The sequence below is a fragment of the Falco peregrinus genome, chromosome 13, assembly GCF_023634155.1.
Source record: "Falco peregrinus isolate bFalPer1 chromosome 13, bFalPer1.pri, whole genome shotgun sequence".
NCBI lineage: Eukaryota > Metazoa > Chordata > Aves > Falconiformes > Falconidae > Falco > Falco peregrinus.
Window position 1 is genome coordinate 8,104,909 of NC_073733.1, and position 25,133 is coordinate 8,130,041.

Below are 25,133 nucleotides of genomic sequence, written 5' to 3' on the forward strand. Positions count from 1 at the left end.
GCAATGTTGAAAATGCATTAAAGCGACAGTCCAGATCTGTAGCTACATTAGTCATTCTGTCAGAGCCTTGGAAAGAACCTCACTGAAGTCAAGCAGGAAAACAACTTGCTGAAGCATAAGCTGAAGCAGTGAGTCGCAACTCCTTCAAATCTCTCTAATATACATCATCAAGCAAGTGCTGAAGCCCTGAAAGGCACAACTGAGGCTGCACACAGGAGATAAGTAAAACAAACTTTGAACTGACCTCCAGTCTCTGGTATGTGGTAACAGCCTGAGTGTCCACCTACTCATACCTTAACAGCAGGCAGGTGGGAAAAGATAGGATGAGTGATGTTCCCATGGTGTAGTAACAGAGCTACCTGTACATACAAACGGATAGTATTTTCCTATTTAAGTGTGCAACTGGGGTTTAGTTCCACCAAATGGAGCCATTCTGCACATGCACTGACCAACCAAAATCCCTATTTTGCAACATTTTTACCTGAACCACAAGCAATGGCTCCCCAAGCCCAGAAGAGCCAAGCAAGCAATGTTTTCACAGAATCTTTTTTTCCAAAGATAACATCGTTAAGCTTTGACATCTACAGTAGAACTGTGAGCCCAAAAGAAAGACGCACCTGAATCACCAAGGCATCTGGGGAACCCAGCCAGATGCCACAGAATCCAGAGCAGCTCAGCTGTAAATTGACTTAAATAAACCCCACTAAATTCATCCAACCAGGGCATACTCTACAAATCAGGGAAAACCTTTACAGGACTTTATCCTGACTCTGTGTTGGCCTAAGAGTACACTATAATCAGCTAACAGAGGTAAAACACGTAAAACCTTTTTTTTTTTTAAGAAGTTAATGGTAAACAGGGGCAGACTATTGTTCAGTGAAGCTCCTTCAAATCAGGTGTCAGAATTCTGAGTTCTTGAGAGATGAATCTGGAATCCATTCAATCTGGAGCTCAGGAACAGTTGTCACTAAAGGAAAGAAAAAGTTTTGTTGGTAGAAAAATATTTTGGCTTTACTCTTTTAATACTAACTAATCTTGTGTGCTGTGCTGTACACCAGGGGAAAGGAACACAAACGATGTATGCTTCCCACACTGTATTGGTTTGGGATTGAAGGCTGTATACCCAAGGGGCTCCAGCTGCTTTTGCCCTGGGTATGGCTTCAGGCCGGTTCTGCCTTGCCTTTGCCACGCCGTCCCGTTCATTCACCTTCTGACTCCTCGGAACTTACACCACTCCCCTCTTCCCTCCGGTAACAGCCCCGAAGGCCCAGGCTACCCCAGCCCGCAGCCCGGCAGAGACGGCCCTCCCCGGGCGGGCGGTGCTTGGGGCCGCGGGCCCGGCTGCCCCGGGGGGACGCTGCGAGCGGCCCTTCCCCGCGGGTCTCGGCCTAAGGGGGAACCGGGGGCGCCTGCCGAGGCGGCAGCGGTGAGGAGGCCTCACCTCACCTCACCCCGCCCGGCCCGGCCCCGAGGGGACACCCGCTTGCGGTGAGCGCCGCCGGGGGGGGGGGGCGGGGCGGGGCAGGCCCGGGGGGGCAGGCCCGGGGGGGCAGGCCTAGGGGGGTGGCGGGGGCAGGGGCAGGCCCAGCCGGGCCGCAGGGCGGCTGTCCACCACGCAGAGCAGCGGGCCGAGGCCCGCACCCGCACCCGCACCGCAAGATGGCGTCCGCAGGCGGAGCCGCCGCACCAGCGAGCTGCCGGCGGGCGGTGCCTAGAAGGGCCGCGCGCGGCGCTTCCGGCCGGGAAAAGGAAGAGGCGGGGGCGGCGCTTCCGGTGCCGCTGTCCTGGCGCGGCCGAGCCCCGGCGGCACCGGTAAGCGGCGGGCGGGCTGGTCGGTCGTGTCACCGGGCCGCGCGGGGGGAAGAGCAAGTGGGGACCGGCTGCAGCCCCGGCAGCTGCGGGGCTCCCCCGGCGCTCCGGGTGCCTCGGGGGACTGCGGCCGCCGTTAGCGGGGCGGCGGGCCCGCCGCGGGTGGTTCCCCCGGGGTACGCGCGGCTGCGCACGGGCCGTACCGTGGAGTAGGGAGGAGACGGCGGGGCGGGGCGGGAGCCCGGTGTGCGGGGCCGGCCGTACCGTCAGCGGCCACGGGAGCCGGGACGTTCCGCGGGGCAGCTGGGCTACAGCGGCATGGGCCTGGCACTGAGGGAGCTGCAGCAGGTGCAGAAATCGAGGAACGCGTTAAAGCAATACGGAATCTGCAGTAGGAAAGTTACTTCTGTACATTCTTACAGCTTGTCTCCTCTCCAGGAAAAATGATTTCTGAAAGCAGCTCCTTCGTGAAGGGTGTGGTGCTAGGAGGAGCCTTCTGCATGCTGGTCACACTCCTGGGACACATCAAGGTGGGCCACGGGACAAAGGCACATCACCACGAGCATCACCACATCCAGGCTCCCAACAAAGAAGATGTCTTAAACCTCTCAGAAGGTGAACGCATGGAGCTTAGTAAAAGTATCCGTGTTTATTGTATCATCCTTGTGAAACCAAAAGATCTGGGGCACTGGGCTGCTGTGAAAGAGACGTGGAGCAAGCACTGCGACAAGGTGGAATTCTACAGCTCTGAAAACGTCAAAGTGTTTGATTCTGTAGCCCTCAACACAAATGACATGTGGGCAATGATGAGAAAAGCTTTCAAGATAACATATGAACGCTATAAAGACGAATTCAGCTGGTTCTTCCTTGCGTATCCAACAACATTTGCTATTATTGAAAATCTCAAGTATTTCTTACTGAAAAAAGACCCCTCGCAGCCTTTTTATATAGGCCATACTGTGAAATCCGGTGACCTTGAGTATGTAGATGGTGAGGGAGGCATCGTCTTAAGCATTGAATCGCTAAGACGACTCTCCCGTGTTCTTGATGACTCTGACAAGTGTCCCGAGCAGGGAGGTATGATTTGGAAACTCGCTGAGGATAAACAGCTAGCAATCTGCCTGAAGTATACTGGAGTGTTTGCTGAAAACGCAGAAGACTCAGAAGGAAAAGACGTCTTTAACACTAAATCAGTTGGTGCTCTCATTAAGGAAGCAATGTCTACTCACCCTCAGCAGGTGGTGGATGGCTGCTGCTCCGACATGGCCATCACATTCAGCGGACTGGCCCCGAACCACATGCACGTGATGATGTATGGTGTTTACAGGCTGAGACCCTACGGCCACACATACAAGGATGCACTTGTCTTCTTGCCACCTGCAGACTCAGACAATGACTGACATCTCTACAGAGAAGACCTGGCACCATGGAGTCGGCGCTTCTCATGACTGTGATTTTTGTATCTGGTGGTACTGGTGTACAATTTTTTTTGCACATTGAGGTTTGGTAAAGCTCTTAAAAGTGGAAGGAGAACTCTTTTTCTACATTTTTTTATACAGAAACGCTTCTGGCTTTTGACAGTGTTGGAATGAAATGATGAAGTTGTTAAAGTTTATGATAAAAGGAAATTAAGTTTATATGGGGGTTTGTACCTGTAAATATTTATTAATGAAAACTCAAATGAACTTTAGTCTACCATTATAAATATATTTTTGCAAGACTTTGATTCTTTCGATTCTTCCAGGCATTTCTAGAATGTCTTTATATCTTTCTAAGATATACTAATAAAACTGACAACAGATTGAGTCTCAAATACTAACTTTAAGTCATTTCTTTTACACTAAACTACGCAACAGCTTGAGCTGTGCTGTTCACGCAGCACCTATTGCTTTACGTACAGCCTAACCCAGCGAGGAATTAGCAGGAAGCCAAGTTGACAGATCAGTTAAGAAAGTTGCAGCAGTGTAATGTTAAGGGACCTTTGGACTGCTGCTTTTAAGCAGACAAAAGAAAGAGATAACTGTATTTGAATAAGTATTATCATGGTCAGATAGCCTGTTAGCACAAGAGTAATTGCTCACCAATTTCATTTCACATATAAGCATATTACAATAACGGTACAGTATTTATTTCACTCCCATGAAAACAGTGCTAATAGTGTTTACAAGGAAGAAGCTGGTTAACCGTCAACACAGATGGAGTAGAGATGTATTTTAACACCAAGATGCAGAAAGCAACTGCTTCACTCCCAGCCTTTCTTTGAGTGTCATGCACAAAAAAAGCAATATGCAAAACTCCTCAGTGCTGGGATGGGGGGAGCGGGCTGCTTTTTTTTTTGTTGTTGTTCTGGGGTTTGGGTTATTTGTTTTTACAATTGAGCACACTTGACATCTGTTTTGTACAAGTTACCAGGTCACATTCCCTTCCTGTCACAGCAAGTGGGACTAAACGCACTTCATTATTTACTCCATTTAGAATTCACTGACCTCTCCTAGCTGTTTCAAGACTTAAAGCAGGCACTCCATCCATCTGCTACATCTGGGACTAGCACAGGCTTTGCTGGTTCTACAACACCCACACAAGACCCCAGAAGATGGTATGTCATGTCACCTTTCTTTAACAGACCATTTGTAAAAATCTCACCCTATCCCTGAGCGGCAAGGAGGCAGGTGGGGAAGTGAAATAGAGCTTCAGAGCTGATGAAAATATCCCTATCTTTGTTTTAAGCACCATGTCCATCATTTTTGAACAAGAATGGCAAGACAAGTGCTCAGACCCCCAGGCAAGCCACCACAGCGCTGCTGTTGCAGAAGGCACACCCTGTCTCACTGTTAGCACATTCTCCTCCTCCACTTCAGCCAGAGCTCCACGAACAGAGCAACACAAACATCTACATCATCGGTGCCAAAACATACATAAAACTTAAGTTAGTATTTCTGATGTTTTGGTAAATTGGTATACAAATTAGTATAAGCATGATTTAACTTATATCTTCTTACAGAATCATTTTTGAAAGGTTAGATCCACAGCTGGGAATACTCTGACAAAGCCAGATGAAGAAAGTAAAACTTTGATTTCAGTGGTGTTTCTGATATTAAAGACAGTTCTGACCCCACTGCAACAACAGCAGCCATAGAGCAAACTGAGGAAAAATAAGGGGAGTTAACAACTAAACCAGAGTAAGTGTCATTTATCACAGACCTGAGCGGCACCGTAACACAACAGGAGGAGACAGAAGGGGAAAAAGCAAGCCAAAGAACTCAAGACGAGCTCATTTTATGCGAAAAAAGAACCATAAACTGATTTCCCATAGCACTAACAAGTTAGTACACTTTTAGCAGAACCTTTCGAATGCATAAAAACGTCCATTAGCATTCTGAAGGGAAGGTCTGAGGTTTGACCAAAATTTTTTCTGCAACACTGCTGTAATAATCACTTTAATTTTTGTCATCCTACATTAATAGTTTCAGGTTTACCCTGTCATTTTCTAAAGCACAATCTTGTAAATAATTTTACAGGAGAAATTTAAAAATGGCACAGATTAGGTAACACATTCCATCTCCCATGTCTTAATCCAGCTTTAGAATCAGATTAACACCTCTGCCTCCATCTTCTGTGAAGGGCCCAGGGTGGGGAAACCAAACATGCAGAACACCAAGACAAGGCACTTGCATACAAAATTAAGTTCTGCCATTATAAGTGTCAGAATAGAGACTTGAAATATTAATAAATGCATCCAGAGACAAGAGTTATGAGTGGTAGACCTTAAAGTTTCCTTAGTTTATTAAGTGATTCCATGGCACAGGCTGTTTTCCATAGGCAGAGCTTTGGGTATGCAGTTGCTGAACAGAGTTGGATTATCCGAACAAACACACAGTGCTCTTTAACCCGTTCTGTGGATGTACATACACGTGGCAGTGTACACAAGCTGAGATCTCTTTTGAAGTTCCACCTGAAGAAGTAGCTCTTGGCTACACTGATAACCGTGTTTTGCTAACAAGCCTTTGTTAAACAGTGATTTTGTTTCTGCTCCTAAAATAAGGCAGCAAACGGGGAGTAGAGCATCAGGCACCAAGTTGGCACACACTCCATGTGGAGTATGCCCACCGTTTGTATAAACTCCGCCGTAAGGAGAGCGATATCAAACAGTGCTGGCAGGTAGAAATTTTAACACGCACATATTCTTCAGATATGAACGAGCATAAAAGAATTTCTAGTCCACATACCAGTCTAAGTTCATAAATCCTATACAGATAAACGCATATTAAAAAGAGAAAATCCTTAAGTAAAATACTGAAGTTAATGCTGTTAATAAATTAAGTTAAAAAATAAATGTCAAAAAACCTGATTTCTCCACATTCAAGCAACAGGTAGACTAACAAGATGTTAATCAGAAGAAAAAATCTGAAATGTTTCAGAGGCTTTATAAACCATATTCCTAATATTTCACATATGCTTTATATCACTCTCTTAGAAGAGCATAAAAATGTAAACATTTCTTGGCTTTTTCCTCCTTTTTGTTTGAAATGGTCTACTCACAGTCCATGCAGGATCTTTCCACCAGATATCTTCAGTCACTGAAGACTTAGGTTTAAGACAAAACAAAAAGAACTGTAATAAAAAGAAATCTAGAAAAATATTGTAGCCTAACAGTACTTTCGCATTCACTTGATTTATTTAGCATAGCCACAGAACAAAATAATTTGTACATTCAGTCACATTAGAAACAAGGAATTACAAAGCAGTCCACATTTAATCTAAGTGCATTCCTTTGGAGTAACACAGTTCCTTTTGTTTCACTTGTATGTCTTCATATGCCAAAGGCCATCATTTAAATAGTGAATATTTTCGATACCAATCCCTTTGTTGACCTTCTCACTGTAGGAGGAGGAAAGAGGTACAGAAGTATTAGCTAGGTTAAATATTAGAGCAGTATAAAAATGCAATATTTAAAGTAGAAAATGCAGCATTTTTCAACTGGAATGGGAGAAGCTATCATTCACAATGTAACAATCTTCAACAGCAGGTGGACAAGAAACAGTATTTGTTACTACACATAACCACGTTGCTGAATGATAAGAGTTCAAATATTTGCCTTCCACGTTTTGTCAACAACCTCCCACAATACTTCTAACTACTTCTTTGTGGGAGGCAGTTCTTCAGGCAACATTTTGCTACTTTTCTTAATTGTAGCGTTCCTCTATCAAAGCAGCACAGCAGCTTTAAGTGACTCTCCCCTTTCCCAGCACAGGAGGTGGTGTAACCTGGCTGGAACATGGAATTTGACAAGTTCTGGTTCCAAGTGCGCCGCAGACACAATGAAATGCAGGTGAGCTGCTTTGCTGCTAGTTGCAGGACATCTATCCACTTAATAATATAAATGCTGAATTTACATGCCAAGGACTTGCAGCACGTTACAAACATACAACCCTTCTGTATCTTTTGAGTCATGTAATCTTTAAAAGATTGTTTTGTGTGTCTGCACTGGATTTCTAATACGTTATTCCACAGATAAATCTGGTTTTGTCACAATAAGCAAGACAACTCTCATTATTCTAGGGCTGAGAACAAGTTTCGCCCCCTTGAAAAATATAATTTACTGTATTTACACTAAGTGCTCTATTACTTACTTCATTTACAACTTGTTCAAAAGTAATCAGGAAGGAAAATACTGCTGGGGTAATTGCATTAACACATCATGTATCCTAATCACAGCAAGTGACTGAAACCATACTGTCTCACAATCTTCTGGTTTAAACAATATCACACAAAAAAAGCACGCGAATGGGCTGCATAGATCCATATCAATTTTGTTTTCCTCTCCAGTTCACGTTGCTTGTCACAGGAACAGCATATTCAGCTGCAAGGCTGCTGAATGTGAAGTTAGGGTTAGGAATACAGGTAATCTCGGTTTGCAGCGATCACAGCAGATCACTGCAGATACAGGACTGGGTCAAAAGTAACTATTCTTTCCACCTACCCTCGGAATCTTTTGAAGGCACTACAAAGAGTCCTGAGGAATGTGATTCCTCAACAGCTACTGCAGGTCCAAATCCAGGTTACTGCAGCCCCACCTGATCCCTGTCCTCTAATGCCTTCCCACCACTCTCCCTTGTGCTACCATGACGACTTCAAACCACAGAGTGACCCTGTACAGATGATCCTGCTGAGAGTTATCCCAAGAAACAGTGACTTGTTCATATCAAAATCAGCTTCCCTGCCCACACAAGCACTAGACCGGGCTGGAATCAACACAGCCCCAACTTGCTGGTGCAGCTTACATCCTGCTGCAACACATTATAGAAATTAAAATGACAAAGAGGTTTAGCTACTTATAATTCAGCACTATCTGAATGCTAAGAACGAACATCCATTTCATTTTCTATCTCTTTTCCTTCTCAAATAGTTTTCAGTTGATGTTTATCCCCAGAACAGACCTCTACATTTCACAAGTTCAGCTAAGCCAGTAAGCACATCAAGCAGGAATGCTGCATATGGGTACAAAGTAAAGAAAAAGAGAAGGCCGCAGAGGAAAGCCCGGCTGGTCAACCAGATACTCGAGTCTCTGCTGGCCGTGCAGACAAAAATCACTTTGATGCTTTCAACCACCTCAAACCCAAATTACATCTCTTGCCCAGCCCAGGTAGTAAGTACTCTGTACAAACATTTCTTTGTTCAGCATGAACTTTGAGAAAGTATAATCAGAGAGCAAAAAATACTAACATCCAGTAGTGGTACTGATGCTGGCATCTTATAATCTATGTCCACATGAAAAGAACTATTTTTATTCCATTTTCTGTCCCTGAATATTAATCAAAAAAATGGAATCTTAAAAAATTCTGTACTTGAATGGCATATGCTGCAACAGTGATGCAATAACCTTGACAGTGATGCTTATATTCCAAACTAACAGAAGAATAATAATGATGTGGGACAGGTTATATTTCAATTTTTAAAACACTTACATGTCCTCAGCTGACATCTTCATTACTCCCACACATAATGCATGTTGTTTTCCCTCTGCCATTATTGCCTACAAATTACCGCTAAGGAAAACAGATTTTTTTAAACTATTTCAGAAAAGTAAAAGCAATATGAGGAAATGACTTTCCAAAAAGTTTCAAAATCCCGTGTTGAACTTTTACCCTTTTAGTAATTCTAGAGCTCTAGCTCTTAAAGATAAGCAAAACAATGCACTGCATTTAACAACTGAATCACAGTGTGTAGAACAAAGCATGTATTTATGAACTTCGAACAGCAATTACAGAAAAAGATCTCCCAGCACTACATTTCCCCCTTTGTGTCCAACACAGTGATGGTAATCTCATCCTTTCTGGAACAAAACTACACATTTGTGGGGCCATTTTAGATGCCAAGGTGCAGAAGAATTGAGACACAAATCTTAAAAACCAGAAGTACTGAAATTAGACATGTCCTTTTCAAAGCTTAGCAACACGCAATGCTAACTGCTGCTGATCTTTTCCTATAGCATCCAACTATCAACAAAAGCAGCACAGCTTGGTATTATTAATTCTGTATTTGCTCAGGGTTCCTTTCTCAGTAATATAATGAACAGGAGTGAATTAGCATACTTTCCTCATTTTACAAATGCTCAGACACGCAAAGCAAGTCCTGACTACAGCAAAGCTAGTCCTGAACATCTTTCCAAATTCCCTAGGAACCACAGCAAATTCTTCTGTAACTGAAGGAGTTACAAGACTGATTAAGGAGGCAGGGGACAAATTGCACTGTACCTCATCTATTTTTACAGTTCTGCATCAAATCACCAAGGAGCTTCACTTAGGTTGCATGAGTGCAACAGCATCCCACCCAACAGCACAGCAGGAATAATTATTTGGTTTGGAACATCACAGTAAGTAAAAGAAAAATACACTTTTAACCTTGCCAAATGACATCTGAACCTCTGCAGCTCTTTTCAGATTATAATCTGAATTATTTTGGATTTTAATGGTATTTCACGAACTAACTGGTAATCAGCTGAGAACACAAGAACAGAAATTTCACTGATCTTACAGCAAGCAGTAATTTGTAGTTAAAGAAGGATACAACAACAGTATCAACGGCAGCAGGGTAAAGTTTTGCTCCAGGAGACGTCAGGCCAGGGCACATTATATTAGCTCCGCTTAGTACAAATTTAATGGCGCCTTTATCAACCTGCTGATGTGGTAGAATAAATGGGTCTAGGAGGAGAAAGACACAGCATTACAATTAATATGGTAAGACGACAACACAAATAACTTCTCATCAAGTCAGTTTAGATGGGGCAAGTTTAGTGTGCTGCAAGGGTAGGAAGTTTGAGAAACCACTACCAGAGCTCCTGCTGAGCTGTACTGTCCCAAAAGGACACAAGTACTGTTCTCCCAGACCACATGTTTCATCTCAGAATCAAAAGATAAACCAACACTAGGCCTATGCCTCTGGCACACTCATATACTGAGTAACAATATTAAAAAGTTCCCCCCGCCCCGAGAAACAATCACGCAAGTGCCCACATACTAAGAGGTCTTAAATCCCTCAAATTACATGTGTAACGTCTTAGATGAAAAAAGAGTTTAATGTTAACCAGACAAAAAAAGCACAGACGGACAAAATTCATGAAGGCTGTCAACTCTCCAAGCAACCTTTCAAGTACACGCACTTTCTTGAAGTATTTCAAACACTGAGATTTGACTGTAGCGACACCTATGCTCATCCAAATCAGAGTAATACAAACAAGCAGAACATTGAGAACAGCAAGAAAAATTAGCATGAGAGTAAGCTGTAAAAAACACACAGCATAAACTCTAACAGGAGAAAAAAACCACATTACATCATTAACCTCATGATTAAAGAGTATTTTTCTGGTAAGAACTTACAAGTATTTGGAAGGAAGCAAACAGGGTTTAAAGGAAGAGTTGAAAGAACAAAGATAGGGACTAACAACAGGAGATTTAGATCTCTGGCCTACGGAAACCTCTCTCAAGATTTTTCGCAGTTTTGCACAGTTTAATTCTTACAAATCAAAGTTCAGATTGATTAACATATAACATTACAGTAATTATGGGGGAAGGAATCCATTCAGGTGCCGGAAATAGCGAGCAATAAATTACAGTTGAGTATATACACACTATACCTTTAAGATCTATTCTGGAACATACATATATATATATATATATATAAGCATTAAGTTCTTTTCAATTTGGTTCTACAAAAGTTCTGTGGAATCACACCCTCACCCCCTCTCCCCACCACCACCATCCTCAGGAAACTTACATTTGTGAAGCAACCGTAGTGTTGGGTAAAAAATCCCTTCTCTTTGTCTGAAGAACAGCAACTCCCCATTCACAGTGAGGATTTCTATATGTTCATGACTGCAAGATTAAAAAAAAATTATTCCAATAGCTACTTAACCCTCTTACGGTTTAAATGAAATATATGACTTCACAGAGTCTGGTCTGTCTTGACATCTGAGAAAAGATAGACAATTAGCAAGAAAATTTAAAACTAAAAAGTCTTTTTTTTTTAATGACTTGTTCTTCAACATTGGCCTTCTGCATGTTTCCTTCCTTTAAAGAAAAAAAATAAAAGAAAAAAACGACGAAAAGACATCCAGCTGTTCACAAACTGCCTTTCTTTGGGGTTTTTTTTGTAAATGCAACACAAAGAGTGGACAAGGAGAAGACATCAGCAGAAATATGCTACTCTTTATTCAAAAGAAAGAAAATAATCCAGATAACATATGGAAATACATGGTAAAAAAAATGCTACTGGAAGCAATCCAAACAAGTTTGAGCTTCCATATCCATAAAGCTGAATGCTTCCCTTCACCAGCAGGCTGATCCCTGGAGAGTCCCCAGATATGTTGGACATTTGCAGCATTTTTGTTTTCCTCAAACATCCTACTAGCACAGGCCTTCAAAAGCATGATAAACACATGCAAACTTTATGGTTTGGCCATAACATGGATTATTATCTATTAAGAAATTATAGATACTTTTCAAAAACACTAGATTCATCTACAATACAAAATAAATCTATAAAGAAAGCAATCCCAGCACCTTGGAAGCAAAGTTTACGAGAAAAGAAACTTACCATCTTACTATTTTGACTGGGTCTTTCTTTGGCATAATTTGGTTTAGCCATGGTTCAATAACAGGAAACTGGTCTATCAGTTGATTCTTAATACCTTTAATAACTGAAGTCTTCAGCTGGATGCAGTTTGATACATTCTCCTTTTCATCAAATCTGTCAATCGAGCAGAAGTATTTCAGAAATGCACAATTTGGTGCCCAAAAGCTGCCATACCTCAGCAGCATTCTTCAGAAATTCGCTCTAAGACCTCAGCAGCACCACACCTGCCCAACTTTCAAATCTTAAGATTTTATAAGGTGTAAATCTGTTCCCTGGGAACACCAGGCTGGGGGAAGGCGGGGGGGTCCCCACTAGTAGGCTGCCTTTGCTCCTAAGCTTTGCGTACATCCATGAAACATGCTTTTAGTCTCACGGATGCACCTTGGCACACAAAGTTATTTCACTCAACTCTAAGAGCAGACTTTGCTGGCACCCCCAGCACCTACGGCGCCCCTCGGATGTATCTGCATGAGCCCTTCACCTTCACCACTGCCAGACGAGCTGCGCTCCCAACCCCCCCAAAGCTCACACAAGTTAATGACTCAGCTTACTTTTTAGGTTAGTTTTGTGGGTTTTTTTAATAATCAGATGCCCAAGCAGCCCAGCCCAGCGCCCGAGGGCAAAGCTGGCGCCTGCGGGGCGGCGGAGACCGGCGGTCGCGCCCCGAGAAGACCGGGGTGGGGGGCGTGGGGGAAGCGGGGCCGGCTGCCCCAGCCCCCGAGCAGGGCCTGGCCGCCTCAGCCCGGCCCGGCAGGGCCCAGCCCCGGGGCGGAGGGGGCACCGGGCCCGCCCCGGCCCACCCTTCCCTCCCCCCTCCCGCCGCCCCCCACCCCCGGCGGAGCGGCCCGGCCCCACTCACTTCTTGAACATCCTGGGGGCGGTGGGCGCCGGGCGGGCGAGTGCCTGGAGCCGGGCGTGGGGCCGGCGGGCGGCGGCGCGGGCACCCACGGCCTCGGCGCTCCCTCACACGAGGCTCCGGGCCCTCCCCTCCGCGCCAGCCGGAAGCGCCGCACGCTTTACGGCCTGTCGCGCCGCTCCATAACAACGGAACGCGCGAGCGTCACCGGGGCGGGCGGGAACTGCAACTCCCAGGGAGCTGTGCGGGGCTCGGCGCGTGCCGGGGGCCGGGCCCGGGCCGCGGTAGTGCCCAGCGGCGGCCTGCGCTGCCAGCCCGGTGTTAGCTTCGACGCTGGAGCCGTTTCTTCACGGCGCTGTTTTCCCAGGTAACGTATCACTTCATTAAAATAAATTCTTTAAAAGAGCAATCAAAGTGCTGGTAACTGCTCGCATCCTTTAAACACAACGTCAGTTGAACGGGTAAAAACGCAGCCACCTTCAAATTAGCCAAGGGGAAGTTATCCCCGTTTCAGAGCAGGCCACGCGATCCTGTGGACAGCGCTGGGGGAGGGGGGATCCACTTCTCAAACCGCAGATCCTGGAGCCACCCAAGGGAATCCGCTACTGCATCCTTCGAGGTGGAGAAGCAGCAGCAGAAACATGGCTTGTGCTGAAGACCACCACCCCCAGAGAGAGAGAGATGGCTTCTGCCGAAGGCGATGACACTACGTAGCACTTGTTAGAATCAAATTAGGTTTTGCTTGGTGGTGGCTGCAGAATATCAATGGAAAAACACAGAAGGAATTTACCCTACTGCTTTTTAACGCTCTAAGAGCAGACATGCCTGGTTTTGTTCTTGAGACAGGTAGCTGCTATATAAGCCCACATATCGGCAACTGCCCTGTTTCTTTCTAGAGTAATGGCAATGTTATCACTGCCATAAAGGAGAGAAGGAAGAGGACATAAAAGACCGGTTCATTAGTTATGCTACCTGCCAACTTCTTTTTTCCATACAAAACAAAATAATCAGCTTTGATAATATAACAACTAATTAAAACCTAATACTTAATAGTTACATCAGTCATACAAAGTAAAATCAAGCCTTTACACACAATATCGTTTATTCATATAGTGAAATACAGAGTCAGGAACACACTAATAATGTTAAAAAAGGATAGGAATGAACTATAGCATTATAGAAATATCCAGGCATTTTAAGTCATGAATACCACCTCCACCTACTGCGTAGCATCACTAAAAATATTAAGAATAAAGAATTCAGTTTTAACTGAAACACAGTGACATGGCTCATGCCCAGATCAGAAAGTGAGAAAAGAAGTTTATTACACCTTCAAACTATTCCATACATTTTTGAGCGCCTCAGAATAACTTTTATTAAACAATACTTTGCCATGTAAACAACCCTTGCAGGTATGCTTGCATTTTTAAGAACTATGGTGAAAAAAATTATAATACTTCCACCTCAAATGTTAGAAACATGTAGTAAACTTTCACCCTGTGACTCCCCAAAAATACGGCACATCTCACCGAAACCGTCTGAACCTCTGGTTTCATGCTAGCCTAAAACAGCAAGACTAGCTCCTAATTTCCAAAAAGCACCTGAACCACAGGCTCCCTTCAGGGCTGAGCTAACCTCAAGTCTGGTCTCAACATTTCCGTCTTCTCTTCCAAATGCTTTCTGTTGGTGTGGCTGCAAAGACTTCAAGGCCAGCTAACTGCCCAATCTAAATTTCCTTGTATAAAGGAATTTTGAAGAAGGCCCTTAGCACCTAGGAATTTTGTAATACAGCTCTCATTATTGTTCAGCCTCACCACCAAAAAGCTGAAGACGTTTGCTCTGGTTGTTGTGTCACTTTTAAGCAACAGAATTTTAAAAGCATGGTACCTGGATAAGACTGAAAAAGCAAAGAGGCACATCCAGCAAATGGCTTGACAACCCCTCCAGCCCCGATGGAAGCCACCCCTCAGGATCATAAGCTAAATAGAAAGCATTCAGAATCTCTCCCCCTATATGCTCCAGTAGGAAAAGGGCAAAATCCACAGCACTCAGCTTCCTCCTGGGTTCCCAGGATTCTACCTTGCCTTCACCTGTGCCCCCAGACAGTGACCGGTCAGGTGCTGCGCATTCTGACTGATAGGACACAGGCACCGACTCTTCCCCACCTGAATGACTGCACCGACAGGATAAGCCTTCCTGCTTCTCCAGGGAAAAGGACACTTACTCATTTCTCCTCTTTTATAAAGCCAGTCATTTCCACAAACTAAGAAACTGTAGAAATTCAAGATTTCTTACATCTGTACCCCTCTTATCCGATTTGGCTTAAGCAAACATGACAGTTCACTGGGAACAGAGGAAAAACTTACAGCATAGTCATCTAAGTTTTCTTTACTTAGCAAACCTGTTTATTTCTTACACCCGACTTTTGGAATGTAACTGACTAGTGCTTGGGAACTATACAATGTTCTAAAGCCAGTCAAAAACAGACTGAAGCTTTGTGGTTTGTTTTTTTTAATCTGGAAAAAGTATTTCACACATCACTAGCATTAGGTTTCAGGCCTCAGGAGCTGTCTGCCAGTTACTCAGACAGAAAACATGCTCCAGAAAAACCTCAGTAAAATTACACCGTATCTCTGTGAACCACAGTTTCTGTCAAGACAAGTTAGCATATCTTTTTCTATCAAACACAGAACTGCCAAGAGCCTTGCCCCAAGGGCCTCTGCTGTCAGGGAGGCAGGTGTAAGCTCTCGGCTGAAGTCCTGGGAGAATCTCTTCTGGAACAAAACCTCATCCCTTGTTTCACCGTTTTTTCTGCAGCTATTTCTCAACAGCAACTGAATCATAACAACGCTCCTGGAGTTTACATTCCCTTCGATAACAGACACACCAGCGTCAAAAAATCAGCCAGGAAAGGCTCACGATTTCGATTTCTGCTTCCAGACCTTTTTTTTAAAAAAAAACCAACCAAAAAAACAAAAAAGAGAACACCAAACCAACAGCCCTAGTGCGAGCCTCTATCTATTAAAATCATACGAAAACGTTGAGACTTGATGTTTATAAGTAAAAGGAAGAAAAATCATGCCCGAACCAGGCCGACAGGCCGAGGCCTGCGGCCGGACCGTGGGCCAAGAGCAGGGCCCCCCCGTCCCGCTGCCAGCGCGGCCCCGCCCTGTGCCGCAGGTACCTCGGCGGCGGCCGCGCGCGAAGCGACAAGCACGACCCGGGCGGTCCCCGAGCCCCGGTGGGGCCTCCCCGGCGCACCGGCCCGGCCCGGCGGCAGGCCGCAGGCAGCAGCGCGAGCAGACCGGCTCAGAGGAAGCGGAGCCTCCCCCCCGGTACGGGGCTCGCCAAGGGACAAGCCCCGCGCCCGCCCGCGGGGCCCCGCCCCCTTCGCGCTCCCGCCACGCGGAGAGCGGCGGCCACGCCCCCTCCCCGCACGACGTGCCCTGCGCCGGCGCGCGAAGAGAGAAGAAGCGCGCCCGTTACGAGCGACCGGCAACCATGATCACTTCCGGTAGGTCAGAGGGCAGCGGAAAGGAGCCGGGGGGGTGGGGGGTGTCGGCGGGAGCGGGACCGCCGGGCCGGAGGTGGGGCCCTGCCGCCTACTCGGGTTGCCCGGCCGCGCTTCCGGGCGGCCGCGCCCCAGCATGCACGGCGACCGGATGTGCCGCCATCTTTAGGCTCCCTCTCTGCCGTGTATTGACAATAACAAGCCCCGGGCCGGGCCGTCCCCCCTCAGGAAGCGCGAGCAGGAGGCAGAGAGGGGGGAGGCGGGAGCCCGAGCGGAGCGGGCCGCGGGGGGAGAGCGGGCCGGGCGGCGGCGAGGGAGCGGGAGGCGTGCGGGGCGCTGGAGCTGAGGCGTGAGGGAGCCGCGCTCAGCCCTCCCCGCTGCTGCTCGGCGGAGACGAGGCGGCCGGAGCCGGAGGGGAGCGGAGGAGAAGCTGGGGGAGCGGGCAGCCGCGGGGAGACACTGGTGTCGGAGAGAAGAACCGAAAGGAACTAGTGGGTGGCGAGAGACAGGGACGGAGACGCTCTGCTGAGAAAGGAGTAAAAGCAGGAAAACAGAGACAAACTACGAGAAAAAACAAAGTAATAAAGAAAAGAGGAAGAGAGGAGATCAGTGATTCCTCCGAGAAAGAAGAAAGCAAAGGAGAGGGAACGCGGAAGGACTCCACTGATGAGAGAGAGGAGTTAAAAGACCCCCTGCGAGAGACACCAGAGACTGACTCTAAAACTCTCTCTCTCTCTTTGTCACACCACAAGGATTTGATGCCCCTCAGCCTGTTCACTTCTGTGTGTTCATGTTTCCCACAGGTTTCTCTTCCCCCAACCCCCCAGCTGCAGCCCAGGAGGTCAGACCTGCCACTGATGGTAACACCAGCAGCAGCTCCTCCTGCAAGAAGAGAAAGTTAAATAACAGCAGCAACAGTAATTCTGAAAGAGAAGAATTTGATTCCATATCTTCCTGCGCCTCTTCTCCTTCCAAAAACACCTCCTCATCATCCTCCTCCGTCATCACCACCTCCTCGTGCTCCTCCTCAGCGATTGCCTCCTCAAACCATCATCTCCAGAAGAAGCTGCGCTTCGAGGATTCCGTGGATTTTATTGGACTCGATGTGAAGATGGCTGAAGAGTCGTCCTCCTCCTCCTCTCCTGCTGCCTCTTCTCAACAGCAGCACCAACAACAGCTCAAAAATAAAAGCCTTTTAATTTCGTCAGTGGCTGTGGGGCACCATGCAAATGGCCTGACCAAAGCTGCCTCCTCTACTGTTTCCAGTTTTGCCAACAGTAAACCTGGCTCCGCTAAGAAATTAGTGATCAAGAACTTTAAAGGTAACAGGCCATAATTTGTCACAACCTATGGGGAGCTGACGCTCAACTTTGTGTTTTGTTTTCGACATGAAAACCGGTTGGCTTTCAAATAGCTCCAAGTTTTACAGGAAATGCTTTTCTGTGGTGAATGTTTCTATACTTATGTAAAGGGGGAATAATGTTTTATGATGCATACTTGCCCAGTCATGTACACATCCTGAGCTACACTTCACTGCTTGGGATTATTTATCAGGCTCCTTTTATTCTGCCTCTGGAGAAGGCCTTAACTTGTATGTTAGACGAAAGATTTTACTGCATAAGTGCATAAATTGCCTTTCTTCAAACTTTTAATGTTTGATACCTGTTTTCTGGTAGTTCTGAATCAGGGTTTAGTATGTGTTGTAGCCCAGTTCATGGTAAGTCTTTGCACAGAACACATTTTTAAAAAATGGGCCTGTATCTCTGTCTTTCCTCTATTCACATTGTCTGTTTATAGGTTAATCTGCCTGTGCTTAGTTTTAAATGTTGAACTAAGGTGATTATCAGGCTATTATGGCGGATTTCCTTTCTGGTTTCCCCACTTGCCTTTAAAGTAGGTAGCTCAGATTATTGCTGAGTGTTTTCCTTGCAATATCCTTGCTGTAATTTTTAATATTTAACTCTTTAATGTCTTTGTTTTAACATACTCTTATTTTACAAGCTTACATTCCTTTATAAATTCTCTCAAAAGATGTGTTTGAGATTCTTGAGTATTGCTACTAGTGACCAATTGAAGCAGAGAAATTAAACTTTTCTGCTGTGATGCTGCTTATTTTCTAGTAAACAAAAGTACAAATGGGTTTAGGCAGAAAGCTTAGCTAAAATTCTGTCATTCCCCCCTCCCCCATAAAGACGGGGAAATCGTGTGCTTTTCTTATTTCCTGCCTTTTGCTATCTGCTAAAATAGTCCAGTGGCTTGCTTTCTTGGGTTGTTGGGTTTTTTCTTCATGTGTCCAGGGTTCGAGGGTGTAAAAGATACTGCTGACATTAAGATCAGTTTCTAAATACACCATTGATAAAAATGTTTTGTAGTGAGATTGGAGAAGGTAATGATTATTTTAGCCACTGTAATGTTTTGCAGCAATTCATGATTACAGTGTGACGTTCTGCTTTAAGGTCCTCCTAAGTATCAAAAATGTTCTCCTCCCATCATGTCATCATCATTTAATTGGACTGATTATTTTAAAATTTATACTTATGATGCATGATAGTGAGAAATAAAGGCCACTCTTCTGTTGCTTGTATAGTGTTATCTTTAAGGGAAGTCAACTTTTCCTGTTTAAAATATTTGTTAAATGTCATGGATTGCATAGTGCTGTGATCATCATTGCTTATGAATTGGTATTTGAATCACTTGCCTGAAAAGGATTGTCTCAAGAATCTGCCAGCTTTGCTTTTTATTTACTCTCAGATGCTAAACTGAATAATAATGTTAATATTATTGTCGTTATCTTAGTGTGATAGCAGTAACATACTTTACAACTTAAATAACTTCCTAAAATCCAGAATCTTGGTATTTACTGCTGAGTAGCATACTTGGTTGCCAGTGAAAATAGGCAAGTCTTACTTGTAATTAGTTGTCTCTAGATTCTTAAGATACAGCTAATGTTGGGATATTGCCAATATTGAGAGGACAAAAAAATTGCTTCCCTCTGTTTGTTATTTCCAGAGAAATCAAAGCTTTTCAACTTGGTTTTTATCTTTAGGTATGTAAAAGTCCATTTTAATAGCATTTGAGCTCTGGGCCAGTTTCATCTGTTGGTGCCATGGATGTGCATGTGTGTGCCTCCCTAAATTTCCTCGTCCTTCCTTCTCCGTTTAGGAATGTGCTTATTAGAACAAAACCAGTCATTTTTAACTAGTTATGAGAACACACAGAATTTTAATGTAGTCCTCGTATTCTGTAAATGGGACTTGGGGAATCTCTTAGCCTTGTAAACGCTTTAGTCTTGTTGAAGATGCTGTGTAGCAAGGGCATCTCTACAGAAAAGGCCGAAAAAATAATGGAAAGAATAAAATTTGCAAAGCTTGAACTATTTGAACATTAAGAGGGCTTAACTCTTAAGTAATTTCCACCAGCCAAACCCAAGAGAGGTGTAAATGGATTACTTTAAAATAGGAATATTTGCCTTGTGACCATAAAGCCTGTATTATAATCACAGTATTTCCATGCATGTTTCTTGACAGTTTTTTTCCAACTGTTAACACTGAGTAGAATTAATGAGCAGTAAATTAAAAAAAAAAAACCAAAACAACACCAAGCTCTATACAACTCGGTATCTCTTAGTCCATCATTTTCAGCTTTGATATTCACTTTCTCTTAGCTGTGCTTTCCTGGTAGTGAAAAAGTGTGTAAAGAAAACGTAGATCATTCTTGCTTGTTTTTAACCTTTATCCATTCTTGAGCTTCTCAGACACGGTATTTTGATTTTTATAAATCGCACATACTGTTAGGGCAACAGATGCTGTGATGTGTATGTAAAGACCAATGCTAAATTTTTACAATGCGTTACTATTCCAAATGTAAGAAAGATACTGCTTTTAGACAAATTATTTCTTTTCATGTAAGTATAAACTAAAGTCGAGAGCATCAGCCCATACCCCTTTCCACTCAAAGCTACATTTTTCATTTCTGTAAACGGTAAGACATTCTGCTTTTTCTAAGTACTTTCTCAAACTCTATATAATTTCTTTCAAAGATAAACCTAAATTGCCTGAAAACTACACAGACGAAACCTGGCAAAAACTGAAAGAAGCTGTAGAAGCTATCCAGAACAGTACTTCAATTAAGTACAATTTAGAGGAGCTCTATCAGGTAAGTGCTTTAAGTAAAAGCAATACGTTAGGGCTTTTTGCTTTGTTGTTGGATTTTTTTGCTTAAAACAGTTTTGATACAGTGGTGAGAATATCGCATTTTGCTTGATAACTGCTTTCATCATTGGAAAACTTTTGATTGAGTGGTTTCACAAATTTTAAAATAATCAGTAAAAATTAGTGGGTTTACTTGCTACAAGATAACCCAAGGCATGGTTTCCCTTGAAACAACTGACAAGAATTAAGTAAGGCAGGGAGGAGCGCGATGTTCCTGTTACTGGTTGAGGGTTTATATTGTGTAGCTGCTAAAGGAGAAATGTGAAATCCTTGATTGATGAAAACATTGGTGTTTAGCTAAGAAAAAGATGACTTATATTAAAATATAATCATTTTTCTGAAGATGGTATGTGTTCATAATTGAGGATCATAAATCATTTTAAAACTGAAGCTTCATATTTGAAGTCTTAAAAGTAAATGGAATATCATTTTTCTTCGTGAATTGTATTGTTTTGGGTTTATTGTAATTTTTTATCATTCAGCTTTCTATTATAACAACTGAGAATCAAAACTAAAAGCAACAGCTCTGATTGCTTTGCCCTAAATGTCTTAGGAAGTGATTAGACTTCAACTACATTTCCTAACCTTTTTTTTATAAGCCTCACTTCCCCTTTTTCAACTGAATGCATTAGGGAGACTTCTCCCCCTTCTCACCTTTTCCCTACTAACATTGTGGTACTTGTGGCTTTAGTGGCCTAGCAACAGCACTGCTTTAGCTAGGTATTAAGAAGCACTTAGACTTTTTACACTTCGAAAGCCTTTATTACCTGGTTAGTTATTTGATTTGTTCCACTATGTGCATATAGCCTTCCCTCCATCTGTTTTCAGTCTCTCTCCCTCCTCCCCCCACCCCTCACCCCCCTTTTCAGTAGAAGTTGCATTTGGATATGACTGGTTTCTGTGAAAAGTTGAGGAGGAAAAAATCTGTTTGCACACGTTTGGGGACAGATTTAGGGAAGGATAAATTGCTCTTCCTTGTGGAACCAAGTTCCTCAGTCCAGTGCATTTTTGAGCTCGTTATAATATTTTATAATGTTCAATTAATCTAAAAATAGCTTTTTTAACAGTTTGGCAGGATAATATTTAGTATTGTTACTTTCGCAAAACTTGGTGAAACTAACAATAAATTACAACCCACTGTATTGGCTGGTATTGTAAAGTACTTTACACTGAGCAACAGAACAAATAACTGTTAATTAAATACTTGAAGGGTATCCAAAATAGTTTAAAAATACAAAGTTCTATTGAAAGCTTTGCTTCTGCTTCACAGTTATCACTCAAATTTCTGCTCACTTTTACCACAGGCTTAATTTAATGTTGCTTGTGCTCAGAAAACGAAAAATATGCTTTTTTCTTTTAAATCGCAATTTAGACATTGTAATAACTTAGACACTTTTCAATGAAATAGAGTGCAATCAAGTAGGATTTTTTTATATAAATCTAAAAATAAATGTCTTGATTTAAAAATAGTGATAGGAATCACTGGTGTTTTTAAATGCTAACTAAACTAATGTCATTTCTGAACAGCTGCTTGGTAAATGGATCTGATGCCAAATATGCCTTGGCAGACACCATTATCCAAGCACAGAGGGGAATTACAAAAGAGTCCAAAAAAGTTCGGTTGCACACCTTAAAATAAGATACTGCTTTCTTTCATGGAGTTAAACTACTTGAATTTGGTTTAAATTTTGTCTGTGTTGGAAAACCTCACTGGGCAAACATTTTGAAGCTTTATTTCTTTGTGGCACATTGGCTTTGCGCTTGCTTTGTTCCTCCTCAGCAAGAGAGGCAATACACATCTTTGAGTGACTAAAGTGCTACAGAATTGAAAGCTTCTTTGTTAGAGTAATTTTCCTTATGTTAGTACCAGAAAATAGACATCTAAATCTTTGGTACCAGATCCATAGTTAATTTTTTTTTAATCAATCACAAATTTAAGTACTTCTGGAAAGTTCTGATTTTCTCTCATCAGAGCTGCGTTCAGTTCTTACCTACTTTTTCCCAGTACACAAACCCAGGTGTGGATGCTGCAGTTTAAAAAAAAAAAAAAAAAAAAGTTACATAAAGGAAATGTGATGCGTTGCCTTCTGACGCAGGGCACAGATTCCCAGATCAGAAAGCTTTATTCCCCTAATTCAGAACAAGATAATTTTGTGAACTAGAGCCCTTAAAGCTGTTGGGGAATTTTTGATATTTTATAACTATCACTGTGTAACACCAGTAAAGTCTGCAAAGCATGATATTGCTGTAGTGGTGTTATGCTCCACAGAACAAATCTTGGTGAAAGGTTTTGTATTGGTGTGCTTCGAAAGCTTAATCTCTTTAAAAAAAAAAGAAAAAGCCAGTTAAGCAGAATTCACAAATGAAAATTGGAACATTTCTATGGATGTTATCAATGAAGATGCAGAAGTTTTGCACTTGATGTTCAAGCACTTGGTACTAGCAGACACATGTTTAATACTTTGGAATTTCTGATACACAAATGCAGAAGCACAGCTTTATATGAACACTGCATAAAAGTAAGTGTATAGTAATACATGTTAACTTACTTCACTAAGAGTTAATGGTAATCAACAGTGCAGAGGCTAATTCTTTTAGGATTTGGAGCAGCATGGTTAAATAGCACTTGTTTTGATAGCAGTTATGAAAATGTTGGTAGTTGAGATGGATGAACTGACCAGAAATACAGCAAAGTGGCTGCTGCTGGCCTAGGCTGGTAGGTAGACATGAGACTTAACTGTGGTTATGCAGGTGACTAGCAAGTTCTGTCTAAAACATTCATCTTCCCAGCTCTCAGTTGGCTTCTCCAAAGTAAGTAGGAGAGAAGAAACAACCCATTTATTGCACTTGCTGAATGTCTAATCAGGCTCTTCAAGTTTAGTGTTTTCTATCCCCTTTTTCGTCTCAAATCACGGTAGCAGTTATTTCCTGTTTTGCTGCTGTTCCGCTTAGAGCCAGTGGGTACAGTAGCAGAATAGAGGTGAGCAGTGTCCCTAACCTGTTCTGAACAGTGAACTGCAGAATGTTTTCCAATCAAATCATTGTCTTTGTTTGAGGTTTCTTAAGTGTTAAGGCTGAGAGTTGAATTTGTTGCTATTTCCAAATACTAAGATATGCAGACTTCAGTGACAATTCTGGCTTTCCTAATAATCGTCATTCAGACTTGGTTTAGTCTTAATTGGCACACTTGCTCTCTTGCTATACCTGTTTCTGACAGTAAGCCTATGCAGGTTTGGCTTTCTTTTGTTGTTGTTACTGTGTGGTATGGTTTTGTTGTGGGGTTTGGGGTTTTGTGGAGGTGGTTGGTTGGTGTCTTTTGTAACTCTGTGTCCTAGAGCCAGTATTAGCTGTAGCATAAATTGTTTACTGTTGATACTAAGAATGATTACTGTTGGTATACTCGGATAAACTGAGGAATTCCTTGTTTAGCGGTTTTGATTGTTGCTGTGCTTTTAGTGGTGGCTGCTTACTCTTTGCTGGTGACTTCTGTTTGGACTGTTGGGAAATATTCTGGGAGATTTCAGTGTAATGAAGTAGATCTGCTCTGTATAATTCGGAACTACGCCATCCCTGCATGGTTGCCTGTGGTTGCTGGAGAGCAAACTTGATCTTCCAGTCCTTTTTTCTTTTTTTTTTTTTTTCTTCTCTTAAGTTGGTTGTATTGGCAACTGAAGTATTGTCCATTTAAAAAAAAAAAAAAGGTATAAATCCAGAGGCATTAGTTGAAAATCATATATACCTCTCCTCTAGCTTCTACAGATGTTTTACAGAATAGTCACATACTGTGTCATTCACCAATCCACAAAGAGTTAGTTGCTCAATTGCTTTCCAAATCTGGGCAATTGGTATAAATTTTGCAAGAGTCTTGAGTTACACTTATGTGCTTGAGAATGCTTGTTTGCTTAATCGGTATCCAAGACATGTCCCCATTAAACTTATTTTCGCTTCTAGCTGTGAAGCACAGCAGCAGTTCTTCTAATATTTGATTATGATCTAGAAATCTGAGATTTGTCACTGTAAACATCTGGAATATAGTCAAACTACTAAAAATTGTTCGGGATTATAACCAAACTTACTCAGGCAAGGGTTTGATGGATGGAGATAGATATATGTAAAATATGTGTATGTGTGTCCTTTTGGGGATGCAGGGAGCTTTATCAAGGAAAGGACTGCAAAAGGAAGTAACGCTAGCAGTGCTTTTCTACAAATATCAATATGACGTGCAGAGCATAGCAGTTAATAAAATTAAGACCTTAAATGTCTGCTTTGAAGTATGAAACCCAGCAAGCTGCTGGAACATATTAAACTAGCATCCTTGTTCTTAGAGATGCAAACCCTGCATATATCGGTACTCCAACTGAAATTACTAAACTGTAAGCTGTTCAGGGCATGGCCTTCCTTTGCCTCTTGTTACCATTATAGTGCCATATGTAGTGCCATGTCTCTCTGGTGTTTTGCATGCAGCTGTTAACTCTGTTACAATTAAAAACTGGTAGATTTTTTGAGTGAAGAGCAGAATAATTCCATGGTTGTTTTGGGGTGTTTCCCCCTTTCCTTGTAAAACTACATATAAGAATATAAACGGATTCCTTCGTATCTGTTTCTCTTTACTTCA

General features: G+C 43.0%; 3 protein-coding genes across 7 annotated transcripts in view; 2 read left to right on the top strand and 1 right to left on the bottom strand.

Annotated features, from left to right (window-relative positions):
- The first annotated feature begins 1,292 nt into the window (after positions 1-1,292).
- C1GALT1C1 (C1GALT1 specific chaperone 1) lies at positions 1,293-3,622 on the top strand. Of its 3 annotated transcripts, none has more exons than XM_055818373.1 (2): positions 1,293-1,488; positions 2,232-3,622. In XM_055818373.1, exon 2 carries the CDS (start codon positions 2,253-2,255, stop codon positions 3,207-3,209), a length of 957 nt encoding a protein of 318 aa, XP_055674348.1. In that variant the 5' UTR covers positions 1,293-1,488; positions 2,232-2,252; the 3' UTR covers positions 3,210-3,622. The 3 variants fall into 3 exon arrangements, with proteins under 3 accessions (XP_055674348.1, XP_055674349.1, XP_055674347.1); XM_055818374.1 differs by lacking the exon at positions 1,293-1,488 and adding an exon at positions 1,704-1,812 and having other exon boundaries at positions 2,248-3,622; XM_055818372.1 differs by lacking the exon at positions 1,293-1,488 and adding an exon at positions 1,706-1,812.
- Positions 3,623-6,462: 2,840 nt separating this feature from the next.
- Positions 6,463-12,957, bottom strand: MCTS1 (MCTS1 re-initiation and release factor). 2 transcript variants are annotated; one of them, XM_055818380.1, is made up of 6 exons: positions 12,800-12,957; positions 11,902-12,054; positions 11,083-11,180; positions 9,877-10,010; positions 8,775-8,842; positions 6,463-6,687 (listed from the first exon to the last, which is right to left on the bottom strand). In XM_055818380.1, the coding sequence occupies exons 1-6, from the start codon at positions 12,808-12,810 to the stop codon at positions 6,606-6,608; spliced, it is 546 nt and encodes a 181-aa protein (XP_055674355.1). In that variant the 5' UTR covers positions 12,811-12,957; the 3' UTR covers positions 6,463-6,605. The 2 variants fall into 2 exon arrangements, with proteins under 2 accessions (XP_055674355.1, XP_027647728.1); XM_027791927.2 differs by lacking the exon at positions 12,800-12,957 and having other exon boundaries at positions 11,902-12,140.
- Positions 12,958-13,322: 365 nt separating this feature from the next.
- The window catches only part of LOC101910426 (cullin-4B), a 29,385-nt gene continuing 17,574 nt past the window's right edge, over positions 13,323-25,133 (top strand). The window contains exons 1-3 of one of the 2 annotated variants that reach the window (XR_008749744.1): positions 13,323-16,310; positions 17,111-17,629; positions 20,347-20,462. Coding sequence is in view for 1 of the 2 variants with exons in the window: in XM_055818366.1 (XP_055674341.1) it covers positions 15,875-16,310; positions 17,111-17,629; positions 20,347-20,462 (1,071 nt within the window). In the remaining variant the exon portion in view is untranslated. The remainder of the gene's footprint in view (positions 16,311-17,110; positions 17,630-20,346; positions 20,463-25,133) is intronic. The other variant, XM_055818366.1, reaches the window with a different exon arrangement.